This window comes from Chiloscyllium plagiosum, chromosome 1, assembly GCF_004010195.1.
Source record: "Chiloscyllium plagiosum isolate BGI_BamShark_2017 chromosome 1, ASM401019v2, whole genome shotgun sequence".
Taxonomy (NCBI): Eukaryota; Metazoa; Chordata; class Chondrichthyes; order Orectolobiformes; family Hemiscylliidae; genus Chiloscyllium; species Chiloscyllium plagiosum.
In genome coordinates, this window is record NC_057710.1 from 71,590,193 (window position 1) to 71,614,868 (window position 24,676).

The following is a 24,676-nucleotide window of genomic DNA, read 5'->3' on the forward strand; positions in this document are numbered from 1 at the left end:
TTTTGCTCTGGATTGTGTCAAACATCTTAAGTGTTTTTGGAGCTGCACTCGTCCACTTAGCTGTGAAGGTAGCTGTTTAATGCTGCTGCTCTTCAGTAGGAACTGAGGTGGTTATACTATCAAGCAAAAAAATGTCTGTCTATCATATTAGTTAGTAACATGATGCATGAATTTCATTGCTGGTGTGATGCCAGATATGTAGTTCTGTCTTACCAATTGAATGTTTGTTTAATTTCATAATATCAAATCTTGTTTGATAACTTTCATGTGAAATGCCTTGATAAGTTTTAGTTGTTTAAAAGTACGATATAAGTGTGAGCTATTGTTGGTGTTGTTGCAATGGAAAAGGTGAGTTTTCTTTGTTTTGCCAGTGGCAGTGGCACAGTCCAATGTGTACTGTAGGAAGTGGTGTGTGATCAAGATCTGCCATTACAAGAAGTTATAAATGGTATTTGTGAGGAGAAAATTGTGGCACAGCAAATACCTGCAAAAAAATCTTAATTTTATACAATTTGGCTTTGACAGCAGGGCTTCTCCAGTTCCTTGACTGTAACTTCGATGCAAGATTTCCAGAAATCTCAGAAGAAATACAGGGGTAAAGGGCTTATTTCTGATGCTTACAAAATCTTCTGTTAAACTTACAGCAGGAGATTACCAGAAACTTATGAAATTCATTGTATTTCCACAATACTAAGATCATTTGGCTATATCTTTTGGACGAAAGAACTGAACATAAAGAATGAAGATGAGAGTGCTTATACTTGACATCAAGATGGCACAAAGGAGCCCTAGGGATAGAAATCAAGAAGAAAACTTTCCATTGGTTGAAGTCAGACTGAGTATAAATGTCTGTGGTTGTTAAACGTCAATTATCTCTGCTCCACGACATCTCTACAGGAATTCCTCAGAGTAGTGTTGTAGGTCCAACTCTCTCCAACTGTGTCATTAATAACCTTCTCTCCTATCAAAAAAATGGGAATGTGTACTGATGGTTGCATAATATTCAGTTCCATTTACAGCTCTCCAGATAATGAAGCAGTCAATGTCCATATGCAGCAAGACCTGGACAACATTCAGGCTTGACTGGATATGTAACAAATAACAGTCACATCACATACAAGATGCAATGCAGCAATTTTCCAAAGCTCTTTTGACAGCGCCTTCCAAACCCATGGCCTCTACCATCAAGCCAAAAATATGTCTATCACATAAGTTAGTAATATAATTTATGAAGTATAAAGACAACAGACATGTTGAGTAGAATAGGTAGATTAATTAGTAAAGTTAGATCACATGGGATTCAGGGTGAGCTTGCTAATCGGATACAAAACTGGTTTGATGGTGGGAGACAGAGAATGATGTTGGAGGGTTGGTTTTCAGAGAGGAGGCCTGTGATCAGCAGTGTTCCACAAAGAATGGTACTGGGTCTAGTTTGTTTGTCGTTTTTATAAAAGATGTGGATGAGTATTTAAGCAGCGTAGTTAGCAAGTTTGTGGATGACAACAAAATTGGTGATATAGTGCAAAAGGTTATCTAAGATTACAAAGAGATTTTGATCAATTGGATCAATAGGCTTAGGAATGGCAAATGGAGTTTAATTTGGATAAATGCAAGATATTACATTTTGCTAAAATAAACAAGGGCAGAACTTATGCAATTAATGGAAGGGCCCTAGGTAATAGAACAGAAAGACCTAGGGGTTCAGGTACATACGTCTTTGAAGTTTGTGTCACAGGTAGACAGGGTGGTAAACAAGGCATTTAGCATGCGTGACTTCATTGCTTAATTCTTTAAGTATAGGAGTTAGAATGTCATGTTGAGATTGTACATGATGTTGATGAGATCTCTTCTGGAGTACTGTATGCAGTTCCGGTCATGCTGTGATAGCAGTATATTATTAAAATTGAGACTGTTTGGAAAGGTTTATCAGGATGTTGCCAGGGATGGAGTGTTTGAGTTATAAAACTAGGTTGGATATGCCGATGCAGTTCCGGTCATGCTGTGATAGCAGTATATTATTAAAATTGAGACTGTTTGGAAAGGTTTATCAGGATGTTGCCAGGGTGGAGTGTTTGAGTTATAAAACTAGGTTGGATATGCCGAGACACTTTTCACCAGAGCATAGGGTTTTGAAGGATGACCTGATAGAAGCTATGAAAATCATGAGAGGTTTTGGTAAGGTGAATACAAAAGGTTTTTTTCCTAAGGTTATCCAGGGTTACTGAGATTAATTGCTGCACTCTGACAACTTCCTCAGAACAACTGAGCTCATATCAGGAAAGGAGGTTGGGATTTCTCTGTCAGTATTAGTCAGCATTTCAGGCTGGAAGGTTATAACTGAGCCAGTGGATGGTTGGGTGCAGAGAGTGGGTGATGTGAAGAAGGAAGCGCAAGAACCTGGGTTTCAGAGACATCTCCACGATTAGACAAAACAAATAATCTCTGGAGTGATGGAAGCAAACCAGGTTACATTGGAGGTTCAGTGTGTCTGCTGAACTAATTGGTTTTCAGACACTCGCATTTCCAGTTTGAGTGACTAAATTTGCTGGTTTATTCAAGCATACCATGCAAGCTTCTAATTCCTAAAGCAAGCTGGAACAGCACACAGCGATGCTACTGTTGCAATACTCAAATTGGGCAATTTAAGGGCCATGGGAAGCCAGCCGACCTGTCCCGCCCGTACTGGATCTTTGAAAAAAGTGTCTTACTCTTTCGGTAAAGCTCTCGAAGTTTTTTATTCTTTTCTAATAATTATTGTTTGGTTATCCATAATCTTACCCAGCGATAAGTAAGCTGCAACTTTCTTCATGTTGGAGGAGCATACAAGATTGAGAGGTGATCTTATAGGAGTTTATAGAATGGTGAGGGGCATTGGCACAGTTAATGGTAGATTTCATTTCCCTGGGGTGGGGGATTTCAAGTCGAGGGGGCACATTTTTAAGGTGAGGGGCAAATTCTTTACATAGTGGCTTGTTCACGTGTGGAATCAACTTCCTGAGGAAATGATAGATGTGAGTACAATAACAATGTTTAAAAGATATTTGAATAAGTACATCAATAGGAAAGGTTTGGAGGTATATGGGCCAAGAGCAGGCAGGTGGGACCAGTTTAGTTTGCAAACATAATTGGCATGCACTAGCTGGACGGAAGGGTCTGTTTCCATAATATATGACTGCATGAGTCTAAGACAAATTTGAAGGAAGGGCACTGTTTAACTGGGCAGGTGGATGCCATGTGGAAATCCACTAACTTCTCACTTCTGCCACAAATTGAGGCTCTTAAGTGTGAAACTTTTAAAAGTCATTTCCTGCCACTATTGATTGAATTCTAACTGGGAGATTTACTAAGAGGGAAGCCCAAAGCAAGAAACGTTACTGTCTCACTGATGGGGTATTCTCCCTTCTTGCCAGGTACTCAGTGTTTGATGAAGGACTAGGCACTCAGAAGGGCTTATGCCTACTGAGAAGCAAATTCAACCATGAAACAAGTATAATGGGGAAAAGGCAGGAGGTCAGTTTGAGGATTATCAGACCACCCATAATCTCATTAAACAACAAAATCAAACTCAATGGGCTGAATGGCTACTTCTGCGCTTATGTCTTTTATGGTCTTATCTGGAGGGACAATGGCAGCAGAAATATGGGAACACCACGACCCACAGGCCCCCTCCAAGCCATTCACTATCCTGACTTGGGAATATATCACCATTCGCTCGGTGTTTTTTGGGTTAAAACTGGCTACCATTCTGGTCGCCTCACTATATAAAGGACGTGATTGCTCTAGAGGGAATACAGAGGAGATTCACCAGGATGTTGCCTGGGATGGAGCAGTTTAGCTATGAAGAGAAGCTGGATAATCTCCAGTTGTCTTTCCTAGAGCAGAGAAGGCTGTGAGATTAGTAGGATTATGAGGAGCATTGACAAAGTGGATAGGAAGCCCCTATTCCTCTTAGTTGAACGGTCAAAGCAAGAAGGAATAATTTTAAGGTGAAAAGCTAGAGGATTAGAGGGGATTTGAGGAAACATATTTTCACGCAAGGGTATTGGGAATCTAGAATGCACTGTCTGGGAGGGTAGTTGAAGTGGGAAGCCACATAACGTTTAGAAAGTACTTGGATGAGAACTTGAAATGTCATAACAATCGCAGCTATGAGCAGAGTGCTGGAGAGTGGAATTAGTGAAGAATTACAGTATACTTTCATCAGTCTAGACTCAATGAGCACAAGGTCCTCTTTTGTACTCTTAAGCTTCTAAATAATGATTCTAAACTACCCCCCCCAATCCAGTGGCACTGTGGATTGACTTACAGCAAACAAATTGTGACTGTTCAGGAAGGCAGCTCACCTCCATCTTTGCAAAGGCACTAGGGAAGGACAATAAATATTGGCCCAGCCAGTACCATCCAATGAATGAATTTAAAACTAAAACAATATGTACTGCCAAATCCATGGCCCTTTCCTCTGACACCTGTCCTGTGACCTCCATCTTGCCCCCACTCACCTAGGTCTCGGTCCTTCACTGATTCCTGGTCACTATATGATGCACTATTGCCAGCCAGTCGTTACTGCCAGAGGTGCAGCCTGCAATGGACAACTGTCAGTTTCTGATTAGCTGATAAGGATTGGGAGTTTAGCCCCTTCATTCCAGGGAAGGCCCACTACTGCCCACTTAAGGCATTAGGCCTTCCTCAAGTAAAATGCTTTCTCGTTGCCCCCACCCCCCCACCCAGCCTATGAGCCAGCCCCTTGTTGCCTGAATGAATTTTCACCCCTTGGAATACCACCAGCTGCAGCTTCTCCCTACGGCACCCAGCATCCTGCCTTGGCATCAGTTGGCTATGTCTTCATTGCCACTTGGTTAAAAACGTGGCAATCTCAGACAAAGATGTGCTTTCATCTATATCAGATAGAATGCAGCAGTTCAAGAAAGAGATTTAGCAGAACCATCATGGGGTCTTAGGGATGAAAAATAGAATCAGGCCTTGCCATCCTATGAAAAGAAAACATTTAAGAAGTAACTGCCTGGATTTGGCTAAATTGGTCATCATCTCAAATGTTTTGAAGGTTAAAAGTTTATAGGACCTTTAAAAGGCATAAGGGATCTTTAAGCTATGTAAACAGAGCTAAGGAATGCAAAAGAAAAGATGTAATGGGGTTTGGATTTCACAGAACGGGTCAGACCACTCATTCCAGCCCTCCTGCAAGAAAGTCATTCCTGGACAGACTGACTTTTAAAAAGCCTGCCTGGCAGTGATGACCAGTGATGAAGTGGACTGATTAGCCCAACAGTTAGACTTTGTCCTTCAGCAGACAGGATTCCTCACTCTTGGAAGTTGTTAGCTAATCTGATTTGCTGCCAGTTCTAGCAGTCCCTGGTTTGATATTCATTCACAGGATAAGAGTGTTGCTGGCTAGGCCACATGCCCATTCCTAATTGCCCAGAGGTCAGTTAAGGATCCCCCACATTGCTGTGGATTTGGAGTCATATGCAGCTAGACCAGGTAAACTTGGCAGTTTCCTTCCCGGGAGGATACTAATGAACCAGATGGGGTTTTCCTGGCAATCAACAATTGGATTCACTCTTAGTTTCAGATTTTTATTAAATTCAAATTCCACCATCGACCATCACAGAATATAACAGAGGCCCCCAGGGTAGTGGGCACTGATTCACATCAGTGAACCTGGCGTCTCTGGATTAACAGTCCAGCGAGTAACAGTACAACCAGTAGCAGCACTGCTGGGACTGCACCGAGTTCCCAGGAAGAAGATCACGGTGACAAGAGGCGGATGGGGGTGTGAGTACAAAAAAACTTAGGGAGAAGGAAAATGGGTATTGGAGTTGGGATTTGGAGGGAGCAATCAGGGTTGTTTCTGGTTATTTTATAGACAAATAATTAAAGAATAACATGTATATAGAAGGTGGATTGCCGTCTGAGCCATCTTCTTGCTGACTCATTTAGCCATCATAAGACCGGAACTATGGAAACACAAACAAAGAAATTGTATTGCATTAAGGCAAATTCCAGCCCCGGTCTAGTGAACAGTCACACAACTGAGAATAGCTCAAATAATTTCTGCAAATCCACCTTTAGTGTGGAAAAACACTTCAGAGTAACAACAGTACTGGTTGTAATAAAACAAAACCTGTGGCAATCTAAGTGAGTGACTGAAGATAAGCCCAAAGGTATCTTTTGGGCAGCTTTTTGGAGAGATAATTATGTTATTTTTGAAGATGACCAATCCTGGTACCTTGTGGGATTTGTCATCTCTATCTCAATGTGGTACTGAAGAAAAGAATTGTTTGAGGTAGCTCACTACCACAAATCCCTTTTTCTTTTCATTTGTTTTAGGGCCTTTATGGTGATTAGTGATAAAGGGTAGTCTACAGTAACGTATCTCAGAAGGCGCACTGATTTTAGAAAACAGCAAGGTTTAAGTATGATAGCTATAAGTAACACTTTGTTTGGCCATGGCCACTGTAAGATTCCTCCCATTGTCTCCACCCACAGACTGTGGCTGACATCAGCAGAATGGGTGGAGACAATATTACAGGAACCTAAAACACTTCAGAAACCATTGCCGTATGCAATACAAGACAGAACAAGGGAAAATATTTCACAGTGCAAGGCTGAGGTAACTGAAGACTCCGTCACCAGTGATGGAGAGGAGGAAAGACCATCAGTCGTACCCAGAATAGCATGAAGTCTGAAATTGCACTTGGCAAGGTCAAAGGTAGGAAGAAGTGGAGTAATGAGAGTTTTGTAGATTAAATCATTTTGAAATGAATACTCTTGGATGAGGTTTGATATATAAGCAGGACTTAGCTGTAAACAAAATGGATTGTGACAAATTATACTGTTCTGACACATTTTTATAACAAGAGTAAAGACTTAACCTAAAAATGTGGCACTGCTGTGACGAAAAACGTCCCTTTATCCATCTCATACAAAATATGGACTTCTATTGTCACGTGCGTACAATTCTAATGAATAATTTTGTACATTCAGTCTTATGAAATGTAAGATAGTGATAGTTACAGATGGAAGAGCAAAATGCTATCCATCCCAGAAATCTCAAATAAAAGCAAAGTATATTGGCATGATTTAGCAAGGGTGGAAGCATCTTGGTGAAGAGTGAAACAGTTAACTTTAACATCCAGCAAGATGTTTCTCAAGCCAGCAGTTCCAGCATTTTCAGATTTTAATTACAAAAGGAGTTGTCGTAGACTCATAGAGTCATACAGCACGGTCCAATCATTCCATACTGAACATAATCCCAAACTAAGCTAGTTTCATCTGCCTGTTCCTGGCCCATATCTCTCCAAACCTTTCCTATTCATGTACTTACTCAAATATCTTTTAAACATTGTATCTGTACCCACATCCATCACTTCCTCAGGAAGTTCATTCCACACACGAATGAGCCTCTGTGTAAAAAATGTACCTTTCATGTCTTTCTTAACTCTCTCTCCTCTCACCTTAAAAATGTGCCCCCGTGTCCTGAAATCCCCCATCCTGGAGAAATGACACCTACCATTAAGCCTGTCTATGCCTCTCATGATTTTATAAACTTGCATAAGGTCACCTCTCAACCTCCTGTGTGAAACCTCCTATGTTCCTCCTATGTGAAAAGAAGTCCCAGCTTATTCAGCCTTTCTTTGTAATTCAAACCTTTCATATCTACCAACATTCTGCCAAATTTCCTCTGAACCCTCTCCAGCTTAATAATATCCTTCTTATAAATGGGCGACTAGAACTGCACACAGTATTCCAGAAGAGGCCTCACCAACGTCCTGTGCAACCACAACATGAATTCTCAATATTCAAAAGGCTGAGCAATGAAGGCAAGCATGCTAAATGCCTTTTTAACCACTCTGACTACATATGACACAAACTTCAAAGAATTATGTACCTGAATCCCTAGGTTTTCCTGTTCTACCACACTTTCCAATGCCCTACGATTAATTGTATAAGATCCTATTTGCTGTACCAACATGTCCTCTGTGTTGAACTCCAGACTCTTGCTCACAGCATGATCACGTATCTATAGGGTGTGGACTTCGGCCTTGGATTGCAGCTAACAGTTACCATCACTGAATCTGTCGGTCCTGTCATATAATATAGAAACAGGTACAGCTCTGCACCTCACCTTCTTACGGTTTTGATGATAATTCCCTGTAATTATCGCTGGGTAGGATTATGGATAACCAAACAATAATTATTAGAAAAGAATAAAAAAACTTCGAGAGCTTTACCGAAAGAGTAAGATACTGATTTTTTTTCAAAGAGCCAGTACGGGCGGGACAGGTCGGCTGGCTTCCCATGGCCCTTAAATTGCCCAATTTGAATATTGCAACAGTAGCATCGCTGTGTGCTGTTCCAGCTTGCTTTGGGAATTAGAAGCTTGCATGGTATGCTTGAATAAACCAGCAAATTTAGTCACTCAAACTGGAAATGCGAGTGTCTGAAAACCAATTAGTTCAGCAGACACACTGAACCTCCAGTGTAACCTGGTTTGCTTCCATCACTCCAGAGATTATTTGTTTTGTCTAATCGTGGAGATGTCTCTGAAACCCAGGTTCTTGCGCTTCCTTCTTCACATCACCCACTCTCTGCACCCAACCATCCACTGGCTCAGTTATAACCTTCCAGCCTGAAATGCTGCCTAATACAGAGAAACCCCAACCTTCTTTCCTGATCTGAGCACAGTTGTTCTGAGGAAGTTGTCAGAGTGCAGCAATTAATCTCAGTAACCCTGGATCAGAGAGTAGGGAAATCAATCAAAAGCTTATCTTTCACAATCTTACAACTCCAGTTGAATGTCATGTGGGAAAGGCCATCGAGTGAGGATTGTGTTGACTTTGGTTGTAAAATCTGTAAATGTCCTGCTCATACTCATTCTCTCGGAATGATATGAGGATGCAGTTTGTGTGACTGGCATTTGTGGAACTCATACCCCACTTAAGTTCTGTGTTTTTAGGAAAGGAAATGCAAGACAATAAGTAAAAGCAAAGTCTGTTTTGCATGATGACTAACTGCGGAAGTGTCTGGTCTAATTCTTTGAAAAGGATTGTGCAAGATCAAACTTAGATCAATATCAGCAGAATAACTTCAACTGGTCAGCACTCCAAAGAATTTTAATGTCACAATATCAATGGCTTTTTACTATTGATGCATCATTTAAAACAGATTTAATAAACCTGCAAGACTTCTGAGAGATAAAATGCAAAACCTCCAAATCAATGTGTAAATAAAGCATATACTTGCTTCAAGAGGATGCTTCTTGAATTGGTCTTGAAAATTGCTAATTGAAATGTACATGGAGTAGGCCATTTAGCCCAACCTACCTGCTTGCCTGATACATCATATCATATTTGATTCAAATTTGATTCCTAAATATTCTAGAAAAGGAAAGTTGCAGATTTCCACTACCTTTTGTGTGAAAATGTGCTTTCTGATTTCAGTCCTGAATGGCATTTTATTTTGTCACCCTCATCTGTATTTTTAACCAGAAAGAATTGTTTCTATTCACCGACTATGTCAATCCCTTTATCATTTTAAACACATTATTAGATCACCCATCAACCTTCAAACTTAAATGGAATAAAAGCCAACATATATAACCTGCCCTCATAATTGAACCCTTTGAGATTTGCTATCACTCTGTTGAATCCATGTCATACCAATTCCAAGACCAATAGAATGCTTCATGATGTGCACTACCTGGGACTGAACCTAGTACTCCAGCTCTAATGTAATCAAAATGCAGGACAACTATTTTCTAACTTCAACCCCTATGTATTCCTTGAGAAAAAAAGGCGACATTCCAAGAACCTTTCTCAACAACTGTTAATCAAATCTACCACATTGTAAGTGAACAGCAAAAGCATTTGTTGTGTGTAATTATTTGCTGAATATGACAATAGAGGATAATCCAGTCTGGAGCTCTACTCACCCAGATTCCTTTCCATGTGATCTAATGTCACAATGACATCATTCGCTTTGCACATGTTCAGAGTAAAGTATAATTCTGCTAAATCTAAATTTTTACTGCAGTTTCTTTCACTATGCTTTTCTTTACCTTTCACATTTAATTATAAACATCTAACTCTTTTTTACTGCACTTGACCAACAAGACTCTTGCATCTGGAACTAATCGATACAGCATCCTTGGTTCTCTTCAAGGACTTGTCGAATCTATATGCTGTCTTGTCATTTTCTTGGAGGGCTACTACAGTGCTGGAGTGGAATGGCAGCATCTGACAATGGCTCAGCTTTTGGCTGTCGCACTCACAAATGACCTGAATGTAGCTGCAATGAAGACTATTCAAGGATAAACAGGAGAAGTCTCCAAGGGCCAAAGGACCATGTCCTCTTTCAAAAGAAAGGCAGTAAATTGAAGTTTTCACTCTCGTTTTTGTCTACTTTGCTCTCTCAGGGATGTTTTTAATAGACAAAAAGGAAAATGAATGGGGCTTTGTGGACTGTGCTAGGGATGTGGAAATTAAGACTTCTCTACTGTTTTTAGGATAGGAATTTCTCTTTCTGTCAATAATGGTATCAATTTAACACTTGCTGGGATGCAAGGCTGCTGAGGTGCAGCTAATGACATAACTTTTATTTTCATGGAGTGGAGCTAGGTCCAGTTTTAATGCCTGGCCCTAAGTGCCCTTGAACTGAACAGCTTGCTTGGCCATTTCAGGTGGCAGTTAGGAGTCAATCCCATTGTTGTGGATCTGCAGTCACATGTCCTGAGATGAGGATGGCAGAGTTCTTTCTCCAAGAGGCATAAGTGAACCAGATTGTTTTTCATTTAAGGTTTCATGGTCCTTATTACTGAGAACAGGTTTGAATTCCAGATGTTATTATTTCAATTCTATCAGTTGTCATGGTGGGATTTGAACTATCTCCCCAGAACTTTAGCCTGCATCTGTGAATTACTAGAGTCATGAGATTCTTACAATGCCACCACCTATTAGATAGTTTGCTCATGGGACAGGTGTTAGAATCAGTGTTTACAGACATTAAAGCTGAAAATCTCAATGAAAGCACAAAAAAACATCATGGCTTTGCAAAGAGCTTTAACTAACATACTGTGGATAAAGGGGGCCCGTAGATGCACTCACTACATATGGACTTCCGGAAAGTATTTGACAAGATGCTATATCGTAGAATCCCTACAGTGGAAACAGGCCATTTGGCCCAACAGGTCCACACTGACCCTCCGAAGTGTATCCCACCCAGACCCATTCTCCTACATTTCTCCTGACTAATACACCTAACCTACACATCCCTGAACACTATGGACAATTTAGCATGATCAATTCACCTAACCTGCACATCTTTGGCTTGTGGGAGGAAACCAGAGCACCCAGAGGAAACCCACGCAGATACAGAGAGAGAATGTGCAAACTCCACACAGACAGTCGTTAGAGGCTGGTATTAAATGCAGGTCCCTGGTAGTGTGAGCCACGTGCCACCCTCTTATTGAACAAAGTAAAAGATAATAGTATAGGGGTAAGATATCAACATGGATAGAAGATAAATTAGCTGACAGAGAACAGAAAGCATGTGTAATTGAGAGTTATTTCTGAGTGGCAGAATGTGATGAATGGAGTCTCAGCTTTTTACAATTTAAATCAATAGCATGGTCGCTACATTTTCAGATTGCACAAAGGTAGATCGGAAAGTATGGTCTGAAGAAAACATAACAAGGATGGAATAAAAACGAAAATTGCTGGAAAATCTCAGCAGGTCTGGCAGTACCTGTGAAGAGAAATCAGGATTAATGATTTGCGTCAAGTGACCCTTCCTCAGATCTGCTTAGCTTTTCAAGTAATTTCTGTTTTTGTTTCTGATTTACAGCATCTGCAGTGCTTTTGGTTTTTATAACAAGGAAGGAGACTGATATAGATAGGTTAAGTGAGTGGGCAAAAAGCTGGCAGTTTGGGACAATATGACGTTGTTCTCCGACAGGAAAATTAAAAGTGCATAATATTATTTAAACAGTGAATAACTGAATTAGATGCGCTCCTGTGAAAGCTTAGTATGTAGCTACGTAACTAAATTAAGAAGACTGATGAATGAGTATCCTTTATTATGAGAAGAATTGAACAAGAAATTAGGGATGGTACATTTCAGTTATATAGAGCATTAGTGAGACCATATCTCAAATACTGTGTGTAGATTTGGTCCCCATATTTAAGAATGAATGTAATTGCTTTGGCAATGTTTCCGAGGAGGTTTACTAGATTGATAATAAACAGGTTGTCTTGTATGGGAATTTTATATGGACAGACTGGACTTGTTTCCATTGGAGTCTAGAAGAGTGTGGGGTGATTTAATTGAAGAGTATAAGATCCTGAATGGTCTTGAGAAGCCGCATGCCGAAAGGATGTTTCCTCTTGTAGGTGAATCCAGAACATGGGAACACTGTTTAAAAATTAGAGGCCACCCTTTGAGGAAAGAGATGAGGAGATTTTTTTTTCTCTCTGTCATAAGGTTGTGTGACTTTGGAACTGTCTATTTCAGAAGGCAGTGAATGCAGGGCCATTTAACATTTTTGAGACAGAGATACATAGGTTCTAATTAGGCAGGGAAACAAGGACTATTGCAGTTAGATGGGAATGTGGAATTCAAAACATAAACAGAACAGCCTAGACCTTATTGAATGTTAGAGCAAGTTTTCTAATGTGTATGTATGCCCCATCTCTTAGAACCCATGAGAAAGTATGTCTGCACCATGCTAAACAACAGAATAAACTGCTGGAGTAGAACCAATAGCATACAATTGTAAATAATCCCTTTAACATGAATTTATCTAAAGATCTGTCCAGAACAGGTGATCAGCTTGATCCAACTTAACTTTGAACTATTGACCAAATTACTTCTTCACTGATCAAGATAATTTTGCTGTGAGGCAGTGGGTAATTTTTTCAACAGGAAATTCCAATGTCGTGCCTTGATCTGGAGATCTATTTGAAAGATCAATCCCATTCTGCAGTTGATCTTGGTTATTAACAAGGGAATTTACATCTTTGTTCTATGCTGTCTCTATGTCTCTCACTTTCTAGATTTTATTTTTGAAAGACTCTGTTATTGCTTATTAGCTGTAACAGAAAGTTTTCTTCAGCTCATTATTTATCATGGTCTTGAGGTTTCAGAATATTTCTGCAACAGAGACTTTTTATCCCAGCAAAATAACATCATAAGATATGGAGCAGAATTAGGCTATTCAGCCCATCAGGTCTGCTCTGACATTCGATCATGGCTGATATGTTTCTCAACCATATTCTCCTGCTTTCTCCCTAGAACCTTAGATCCTCTTACTAATCAGAATCTATCTATTGCTGTCTTAAAAACACTCAATGACTTGGTTTCCATAGCCTTCTGCAGCAATGAGTTCCACAGATTCACCATCCTCTGAGACCAGGAGTACGACATTTAGCCCATCCAGTCTGCCCTGCCACTCAATTAAATCATGGCTGATCTAAAAATCCTCAATTCCACTTTCCTATCTTTTCTTCACAACCCTTGATTCCCTTACTGATTAAATATCTGTCTATCTCAGCCTTGAATATATTTAATGACCTAGCCTCAACAGCCTCTTGCAGTAAAGAATTCTGCAGCTTCACTAACCTCTAAGGAGAAATTCATTCTTTTCTCTGTCTTAAATGTGTGACTCCTTGTTCTGAGAATATATCCTCTGGTCCTAGACTCTACTATAATGGGAAACAACATTTGTGCACCTATTATGTCAAGACCTCTAAGAATCCTCCTTGTTTCAAGAAGTCAGGGTTTGCTGACTTTTTCCAAGCAATTTCTGTTTTCATTTCTGATTTCCCGCATCCATAGTTCTTCTGTATTTTCATGAAAAGCTGAGATATCATGGACAAGCCTAGAGGTGACATTCAAGATGCATCAAGGAGGACATGAGATCTAAAAACACTGCACTGTCCTCCAAGGCAGTGGCCTTCTCATCAGTGACATTAGGCAATCCTTACAGAAGGAGAACATCATATTACCAACCATTCTGGACACTTGAAGAATAAGCAGCAAGAATGTTAACATATATTGAGGCTATTACAAAACTCTGACCCATGAGCAGTCAAATCCCAACCTCCAGTATAGATAACTTGGTCATTACCTGATCCAGTCATTCCTCCACATGTTCAGCAGACTACACTGTGCAGAGAGTTTAAAGAACCACCAGTTCTTCTAAGGAAATCTTAAGGTAACAGTTGCTCTTTTCATAGTAAATCTGGGCAGTTAGGGATGGGAAATAAATGTTGGCCTAGTTAGTGATGCCCACATCCCATGAATGAATAAAAAGGTTTACATGGTGTAAACGTAGAATATTCTTACTCAACATTTCTGTTACTGCCATGAAAATCTTCAAACAGCTTTAAAAAGTTGTTGTTGTGAACCTGAACTACCAAAGAGATTAAGGATGATGGTAGGTACCAAGTATTCCAGAAAAGCTGAAGCTTAAAATAAAATTTTAATGATGGGTATTAAAAACAAAACAAAAGTATAATCTTATTATTGTTAAAACCTACTTATTAAAATTTGCTAACTATTTTAGGAATAAGAGTAGGTCATCCAGCCTCTCAAATCTGTTCCACATTTGAATTGGTTCATAGCTGATCTGTAAGTTATAGAGTCATAGAGATGACCAGCAGAGAAACAGACTTGGGTCCAACTCGTCCACGCCTACCAGATATCCAAAATAAACCTCGTCCCACTTGCCAGCATTTGGCCCGAATCCCTCGAAACCTTTCCTATTCATATACCCATCCAGATGCCTTTTAAATGCTGTAATTGTACCAGCCTCCACCACTTCCTCTGGCAGCTCATTCCACACATGAACCATCCTCTATGTGAAAATGTTGCCCCTTTGGTCCCTTTTACATCTTTGCCCTCTCACCTTAAACCTTTGCTCTCTATTTCTGGGCTCCCCCCACCCTGGGGAAAAGACCTTGCCTATTAACCTTATCTGTGCCCTTCATGATTTTTATAGACCTCTATAAAGGTCACCTCTCAGCCTCCAACAATCCAGGGAAAATAGCCCAGTCTATTCCGTTTCTCCCTGTAGCTCAAACCTCCAACCCTGACAACATTTTAGTAAATCTCTTCTGAACCCTTCCAAGTTTCACCACATTCATCCTACAGCAGGAAGACCAGAAATGAATGCAGTTTTCCAATCATGGCCTAACTAATCAATTATAATTTGTTGATCACATTTATTTGTTACATTTCTTTAGATATTAAAAGTGTTAGATCTTATGATCTTCGTGATATGCGAGCTAGATTAGAGTCACAACACATTAAAATAATGCAAGAGCAGGTGTAGGTCATTTGGTTCATTGAATCTACTCTGCCATTCAACAAGATCATGGCTGATCTGATGATCCTCAGCTTCACTTTCATGCATTTTACCAACAACCTTGGATTCCATTATTGATTAACAATCTGTCTGCCTCAGCCTGCAATATACTTATTGACCCAGTTGGACTGCTCTCTGTGATAAACAGATTGATCATCTTATGAGAGAAAAAAATCATCTTCCTCATCTGTCTTAAATGGGGCAACCCCCTACTCTGAGATTACTCCCACTGGTTCTAAAAAAACCCTCTACATCTACCAAGTTAATCTGTCTTGGAAACTTATATTTTTCAATAAGTTGACCTCTCATTTCCCTAACTCCAATGAGTGCAAATCCAACCTACTCAACTTCTCCACATAAGAAAATCCCTCCATTTTCAGGACCAACCTACAGTATTTTCTCTGGCCCATTTCCCCAACCAATGTGGAACAACTGAGGACAGACCAAACCCTTGCCTGATTTTTATGTTGCTCCTAGCTTACCACACATACTTGAATAATAGTTAAATTTTTAAAAAATACTTTTTAAAAGGTTAAATTTATGGCGTTGACTATTACATGGATACTATTTTTTAAATTCATGCCTGTTAAAATTCCACTATCATTAGCAAAAGCCCAATTGATCTCTAAACAAATAAAAAAAAATCAAATTACTGTAATTACCAGATAAAGACAATGAGAACAAAAATGAATTACTGATATTTACTAACTAATACTTTTATTGAAACAAAGTGAAATAGAAATATAATCCAACTTTACATCACAATTTCCAATACGTTACATCTTAAATTAAAACCTGTCAAATACAAAAGTTAATTAACATCCTGCAAAATTACACTGTTCAATATCTTAATCCCTGAATAAAGTTCCACAATCACCAGGATGGTATCAAATGGATCCTTCTCTGTCTTAAATGTGTGACTCCTTGTTCTGAGAATATATCCTCTGGTCCTAGACTCTACTATAATGGGAAACAACATTTGTGCACCTATTATGTCAAGACCTCTAAGAATCCTCCTTGTTTCAAGAAGGTCACCTCTCGAATTCCAATAAGTGTAGGCTCAAACTATACAACCTCTCTTCATGAGACAGTCCCTCCATACCTGCGATCAGCCTCACGAACCTTCTCTGCACTGCTTCCAAAACTTGTATATCTTTCCTTCAATAAAGGACTCAAAATTGTTTACAATACTCTAGATGTGGCCTGACTAGCATGTCGTATAGTTTTAGAAAAACTTCCATACGTTCATATTCTTTTCCCTTTATAAAAAGACCACCTTTCCATTTGCCTTCCTTACTGCTTGCTGAACTTGGATGTGTCGGCTTTTATTCCTACTTTCTCTGGTCCATCAGGTTTATTCTGGATATCAGTAACCCAAGGCACATTGAACAACAGAATGTACCCAATATTCTTTATTAAAGCAATGATCACTGCAAAATATGCAGCAACAATAGTACCCATAAATAAACATTCTTATATGGATTTGTCCAAAGGTCTGTCCAGAACAGGTGATCAGTCTGATCCAGCTATTGATCAAATTACTTCTTCACTGATCTAAATAGTTTTGCTGTGAGTCAGTGGTGTTTTTATTTTAATATACTCTTTCCATACAAAGAAACTATTTATTTTACACTTTGAAAAAACCCAGTCTCCAACAAATGATCAGTTTGACCACTGCCAAACATCACAAGTGTGTTACGTTTTCCACATTGGTTTGACCAATTAGCTCACAAAGATTTGCTTGTGTCTCATTAGAAAGAAGCTTATCTGATGCCTTTAATGGAAACAGCTTCACCTTTGTTGGCATTTGCTGTTAATCATTTTTGTATTATCCACTCAACCATATGCTATTTGCACAACATAATTCCACAAATGTGGAGAGGTGGGGGAGAACAATGGCCTGGTGATATTATCACAGGACTGTTAATCCAGAGTCCCAGATAATGTTCTGGGGACCTGGGTTCAAATCTCACCACAGCAGATGATGGAATTTTGAGTTCAATAAATACCTGGATAAAAGAGTCTAATGATGACCATGAAATCATTGCTGATTGTCAGGAAAACTCATCTGGTTCACTAATGTCCTTTAGAGAAGGAAACTGCCATCCTTGCCTGGTCTACATGTGACTCCAGACCCACAGAAATATGGTTGACTCTTAATTGCAATTAGGAATGGACAATAAATGCTGTCTAGCCAGTAATGCTCTATTTCGTGAATGAGGGCTCTTGAGGCCCTTTATTCCATGATTTCTGTAGATTTCTTGATTTAAATAATATTCAGTTCCTTGAGTTACATTGTAAATTAGCATGGATAGAGGATTGGATAACTAATGAAACACAGAGTTGGGGTACAGGGAGCATTTTATGCAATCTTTAACTAATGAAGTGCCACTTCATTAGTTAAAGATTGCATAGAAATGTTCCCTGTACCCCAACTCTGTCTTTCATTAGTTATCCAATCCTCTATCCATGCTAATCTATACTTGGGCACTTATCTTACTAAGTGGCCGAATGCAAGTCCCTCTCCAAGCCACTCGCCACCCTGACTTGCAAACATATCATTCCTTCAGTGGGACCTAAGAATATGTGAGTCTACCCACACCAATGGACTGCAGCAATACAACAATGTAACTCACCACCACCTTCTTAAACACAGCTGGAGATAACCAATTATTGCTGGCCCATGAATGTACAAAGCACAAATTGTTGTAAAAACCCATTTACTTCACAAATGTTATTAGCGAAGCAAACCTGCCATCTTTACCTGGACTAATTTATATTTGACCACACCCATAGCAATGTGGTGACTTTTAACTGTCCTCCAGAATCACAGATGGACAAGAAATGCTGGTGCCCAGATCCCATAAAATACAATATCTTTTCTGGATGTGAATTTGCTCACTGAGCTGGAGGGTTTGGTTTCAGATGTTTCCTCACCATACTAGTCATCCTCCAGTGAAGGTTGTTCACTGATGATGTTACCTAGTATGGTGACAAAATATCTGAAACCAAACCTTCCAGCTCAGCGAGCAAACCTGCATTCAGAACCTCAACCTGAACTACAAATCTTTTCAAAATTTGCAAATATCTCTTTCATGTTTGACTCTCCTCGGAACAATGTAGTGATGACATTAGCTTTTCAAGTGTGCAAGAAGATATTTGTAAGAGTCATAAAATATCTCTGAAACCGCAAGATGTCTGTACTCTTGCTTACCGCTCAGCATTTTTGGCCACTATGGTGTCTGTTTATATATCTTCTGAGTTATCACATAAACCTGATTAATCAAGTTCAATGAACATAGATCACATGCAGATTAAATAGATTTCACTTTAGATCCCCCTGAGAAGCTGATAGGGAGCAGCTACAGTCCATGCATTGAGCTCTGAAATGATACCGCTAAATTAGGAAGACAGGATTTTGACCTTGCAATGGAAGAAAGGCAATATATGGTATGTAAATCAGATGTGAGCTGAGGGTTGACCACATTATTACTGCAGCTTCACCCAGGCAAATGAAGACTATTCCTTCAAATGTGAACAGAGATCCAGTGAATTGATCTTCTCTCCCTTTTTCCACTAAAATCACCAACATGCAAAGGTGAAACAGTGCAGACCAAATGGAAGGAGTATCAGATATCGGGAGAATATATACTTAGTGATTGGGCAAGTGCACAAAGATGCTGACCTAAAGTTTATTAAAGTTCAGGCCCAGGTTTTCACCTGCACAAGACTGGAATTCTGCAAATTCCAAACCTAATGCTGTTTGCTAACCAAAGTCTAAGGGAATACAGCCAACTCCAGTTTGCAGGAGTGATGGAGGAAAGAGCCCAGCAGCCTACTGTTTCTGTCTTTTCTGGTTACACATGCATTTGAATAAACAAAAGACAACTCACCTTTACGTTGGGAGTTTCTGTACATGCTTCATCCATTTTATACTGAATATCAAATAGTGCTCAATTGTGGGCAACAAGCTGTTAAACTATACAGTTTGTGTCAACTTCAGTTAGCATGACGGATACCTTTAATTTCACAAATGATGCAGTCCTAATAAAGATAAAGTAATAATTATAGGCATGCCTAATAGAGCTACACTTTAATGTGACCCGGTGGCTCAGTGGTTAGTACTGCTGCCTCACAATGTGAGAGACCTGGGTTTGATTCCACACACACACACAATCAAAAGGAGTGCCAGTTAGGTGGATTGGCCAAGAGGAATAGAGTGGGATGTTCTTTGAAGGATTGGTATGGACTTGATGGACTGAATGGCCTGTTTCTACATTGTAGCGATTCTCTGATTCTTTTTGAGATTCTGGTTTCACCTAACAAGAATATCACAATGGCTTCTCTACTTAAGGGATCATTAATGGTAGATGGAGCTGATATTTAGTGAAGGATCCCATTGGCTTCAGTCAAATATGCTTTTTGCCAGCTCCACTGAACATAGAACATAACACAAAACAACTGCTGATGCTGGAAATCCAGAACAAAAGCAGAAGTTGCTGGACAAACTCAGCAAGTCTGGTACATCTACAGAGAGAAAGCTATTAGCCAGGAGGTCCAGGTTTAAATTCCATCTGCTTGTAGTAGTGTCACATAATGTCCAAAAAGCATGATTAAAAATAACAGACATCAATATGCAAAATCAGTCGGCTTTTTCTGCTGATTTTTATTGTCTGCCTAGTTAAAGCCAAGCAGGAAGGATTAAGATTGCATTTATATGTGTCACTTATTCTGGTGTTCAAACTCTGAGCTTCAATTTTTGAACTGTGACATACCAGCATATTGTTTGGCTTATGCACCTGCTTATTATCAGAGTAAGTTTAGCGTAGCCATGTGACATAGAACAAATCAAAAAGCTGTATTACCCTCCTGTTCCATTGAACAATTAAACTTGTGATTGGCAGATGTCTGCAGGAGTTAATTATATGACAATTGATAAAAATTACAAAAATGTTGAAGTATCCAATCTGATCTTTACGTCACAATCTTTTTCTTTTCTATTTCAGATATTTATCTCAAGAAATCTGAGATAATACTTGTGATCTTTATTTTCCTCAAGGATTGTACTATGTCGACTTCTACGCCAATTACACAGTCTCTTAACAATGGTAATGCAGTTAATGTTCCAGCGATTGTCATCCCTGTGCTGTTGATTCCTGCAATTATTGGACTTATAGTCTGGGGCTATATACATCTTAGATCCAAAGGTTTTTATATCCCAAATGTACTGATGAGATCCAGGAGGAGTGACAGTGGACTGGATGAGAGACAACTCGATAATCAGCAAGAGCACATCTACAATGCTAAGATAACTAATCATTCTGCTGAGCGAGTTTCCAGCTCTAACACCTCTCAAAATTATGAAGTCAATCATGCACTATATCACTCTCAACCTAATTATGAAAATGTTATGATTGATCCCAATAATCAGCCTGAAAATTCAAAATTCACATCAGCTGCAGACCATCAGCAAATTCAGATTTCTCAGACTGTGGAGTATAATGAGGCTATTTATGAAAACAGCCCATCAATAGATATTTCACCCGTGTATTGTAATTACACAGGCCCACCAAATTATGAAAATGATGACACTTACATCATTCCAAGCGAGTAGTCACCTGCATGATGAGGACGCCAGACTATTATCAAACTGGAAAGGAAGATCGTTTTTGTGATTTGAGACAGTGAACATTGGATGGGCAATGTCTCAATTTTATTTATTGAACAGAATATATATTTGAGACACAGTATGAAGAATAAATATCTCAGTGTGATGCAGAAAACTATAGAACAATGAAAAATCCTTTTTGATACTTCAAAGAAATGCGTGCTGGCAATTTGAGCTCAGAACATGACATACAATAGAGAAGAACTTTGAAAAACATTGCATTTTGTATGTCAAATATTTCATCATCCTTCCAAACTGAAATGTCGATAAAACTGGTTTGCAGAGAGTCAAATGTTTTCTCCTCAAAGACTGGCCATCTTAGGTCATACTTAGACAATTCCAGTCAAGAGTCCACAAAGCAATTAAGGTGAAAGAGATCAACAAGAAATCATCCAGGCTTCAGCTAGTCACTCATCTGATCAATTTTTCTGCGGCATTTTCATCCATTAAGGAGAATTTGCATTTATCATAGCGGCTCAGGTTTAACCGCTATAATAACGATGAAGCTGTCAACATTAGTTATCACCACTCTGTGAAACTGATAGGTACAGAGTTAAAAGTGGCAGTCCAGAAACTGATTCCCTACTCCTCCATAAGGTGCGCAGTTGAAGTCTTCATCAACAGAAATCAATTAGAAATCACTAAATTTTCCACCTTAACTTGCTCTTCTCACTGTTTAAACCACTTGATAAAGTGACACATTTTTGAATGAGCTGTAGCTGGGTTCTAAATTATATAATATGTCAAAATTACCATGAATGACTCCTCTGGTTCAGAAAGGCTAATTGAATATTTGTGAAATGTCGAATTTCTCCATTCCATATTAAAAATTCAAAGTTTGTTAAGTATTATTTCAAGTTTGTTGATGCTATTTCAGCTTCTATATTAATTGTGTATATCACACCTTTTTGTTTTAATTTCTGTAAAATTATAGAAAGTGTATGATAAAACATGGCGTTATTTCCTTGTTTGCTGTCTAAGAGAATTCTTCAATGTGATTAATTATTTAGTCAGCTTCATGACATCAGAGTTGCTGGAAGCTGGAGACCACCAATAGCTGGCACCAGCAATGATTTTACTATCAAGAAAGGACAAACTGATCCACTTGATTCACTAGATCAATGAGGGCAGGTTTCTTCACAGTCACATTGGGCACTACAACTTTGTAGCTCACTGCAAAGTCTGAATCATTAATCATTTTTTACTAACTATAAAGTAACTAGATTGCAGCTTTCTTTCTTGGCTTTCTTATAGCAATGTATCACCATTAGTACCAGCTCTGACCTGGACTTTTAGGCCCAGCAGGTGCCAGGATCAAAGGAGGGCTGGCACCAAATGTAACAATTCCAATTTACCTGCTGGTTCATGCATTGCATCCCACTCTCAAGCCTTTTTCCTCAAAGTTACTATGAAGTGTTGACATGGCTATCACCCATGCATGGTGGGTAGATGATTAAGATCATTAAGGCCTCCTAAGAACAATTAAAGGAAGCCACTGGGATTTTTCAGCCTCTAGTCTACCTGCTGGCAAATCTAGGGTCAGAACTCCAGGTAGGCCCAGACATTGTTCTCACTAATTCATATACAGTAATAACCACAGGTTGGCCTGTGACAGAGCCATGCCCTCCACTCCCGTCCATCTTGCTTTTTTCCTCTTCCTCCACAGAAGTGTCTAAGCTGCAAAAGCTATTTTTATATTTACATTGTGGTATTTTGGAGAGAGGGGAGCTCAATGAATTTCACATCTCCCTTCTTGAGATAAACACAGCCTGATTCAAATTGCATTTAAATTCACAAAGAGAATTCAGGGGACCTTTGGGAGTCATGTTTAAAAAGCTCGCCTGTGTCTATTCCTAAAATAGTCATTGTAGTTTACCACAAAATCTATATTAATATAATTACACATTCATGTCAAAGTTGTTCCTGCTTTTAAAGAGGGAACATTTCCAGATAAATGTGATTCATTTACTGTTCCCCCAGAGTTGTATAAAGATGTGCTCTGCTATCCATTACAGACTCATTTGATATTAATTCTTTGGAGCTTTTATGTGTTCATTTCCTAATTCCAAATTGGCGCTCCAGGAAATGCAAAGGCAAAGGAGAATGGGGGAAAAAAAGACAGTGACTACTTGCACTATCAATGTATGTCTTTCTTAGAATGTATGAACATTATTATTGACAGGGGGATGAAAGCATGACTGTTAAAATCAGCCCTCTATTCAGAGGTGCAAAGTACTCATCATCCATATTTTAAATTTTGACTGTTGTTTCTTACCATCATAATGTTACCTAATTTAGCTGAAATAGAGTGAATGCTTTTCAGATGTTGCTATATACATGGTTTCAGAAGAATCAATAGTTGCAATCATTATTACTGTGAATATAAGTTTTCCAGATTTTTTGAAACTGCAGTTCAGACCTAAAAAAGCTACAACTGTGCACTATGCTAATAACTATAGATTACCGTTTGCTTAATGGCATCCTGTTAGGTGGTTCTTTGATTTTTGAATGTACAAAATAAAAATTGTGTCTTTTACCAATTTTGTCCAAATGTCCCTTGGTTTTGACTTTAATTTTTTTAATCTTGATTTACGCAATACATAGTTGTTAAACAAATATCTAAAAAAAAGATTTTAAATTAATATTATAAACTCATATTAATCAGTTTTGTAGTTCAAAACAGAAAATGCCTTTGACATATGGCACCTGCAAGAATGGAAAAGGTTAGATTTTAATTTGTTAAATTGCCAGTTTTTTGGCAGTCTCGATTTGTGAAACATTACTGCAGATTAATAGGTTGGGGTTGAATTTACGTAAATGTGCCACATTGCATTTTGGTAACACAAATAAGGTCAGGACTTATGCAATTAATGATTAGGTCCTGGGTAGGGTTATAAAACAAATAGTCCTCGGGGTTCATGTACATAATTCATTGAAATTTGCTTCACAGGTAAACAGGGTGCTTAAGAAGGCATTTAGCACCTTACCTTCATTACTCAAACTTTTCACTATAGGATTTGGGACGTCATACTGAGGTTGTACAAGATATTGGTGAGGCCTGTTCTGGAATACTGTGTGCAGTTCTAGTTGCCCAGTTATCAAAATCCTGTTATTAAATTGGAGAGGGTTCAGAAAATAATTACCAGGATGTTGCTGGGAATAGAGGGTTTAAGATATAAAAATAGACTGGAAAGACTGGGATTTTTTTCATTGGAGGGTAGAAGGTTGAGGGTGACCTTATTGAGGTTTATAAAATCAAAAGGGGCATAGATAAGGTGAATGGAGTGGTGGAGTTCAAAAGTAGGGGGCACATTTTTAAGGTGAGAGGAGAAAGATTTAAAAAGGAGATGATTGGCAACATTTTTACACAGAGACTGGTTCAAGTGTGGAATGAAATGCCAGAGAAAGTGGTGGATGCATGTACAGTTACAACATTTAAAAATTTGTTGGGATAAGTTCATGAATAGGAAAGGTTTGGAGGGATGTGGACCATGCACAGGCAGGTGGGACTAGTTATGCTTGAGAGCATGGTTGGTGTGGACTGGTTGGATCAATGGGTCTGTTTCCATGCTGTGTGATGCTATACATGATCTGAAGGATACTGCCGCAATTCCTCAACAGGATCT

At 39.0% G+C, this 24,676-nt stretch overlaps 1 protein-coding gene across 1 annotated transcript; it reads left to right on the forward strand.

Annotated features, from left to right (window-relative positions):
- Window positions 1-6,602: 6,602 nt before the first annotated feature.
- Window positions 6,603-23,590, forward strand: LOC122555579. Its single transcript, XM_043701606.1, has 2 exons — window positions 6,603-6,730; window positions 20,389-23,590. Exons 1-2 carry the CDS (start codon window positions 6,697-6,699, stop codon window positions 20,994-20,996), a joined length of 642 nt encoding a protein of 213 aa, XP_043557541.1. The 5' UTR covers window positions 6,603-6,696; the 3' UTR covers window positions 20,997-23,590.
- The last annotated feature ends 1,086 nt before the right edge of the window (window positions 23,591-24,676 follow it).

Bases quoted from the DNA above. Each gene is read 5' to 3' on its own strand.
- LOC122555579 (XM_043701606.1), top strand. From the start codon at position 6,697: ATGAAGTCTGAAATTGCACTTGGCAAGGTCAAAG. The intron at 6,731-20,388 runs GTAGGAAGAAGT...TTTCTATTTCAG, and splicing joins TGCACTTGGCAAGGTCAAAG to ATATTTATCTCAAGAAATCT.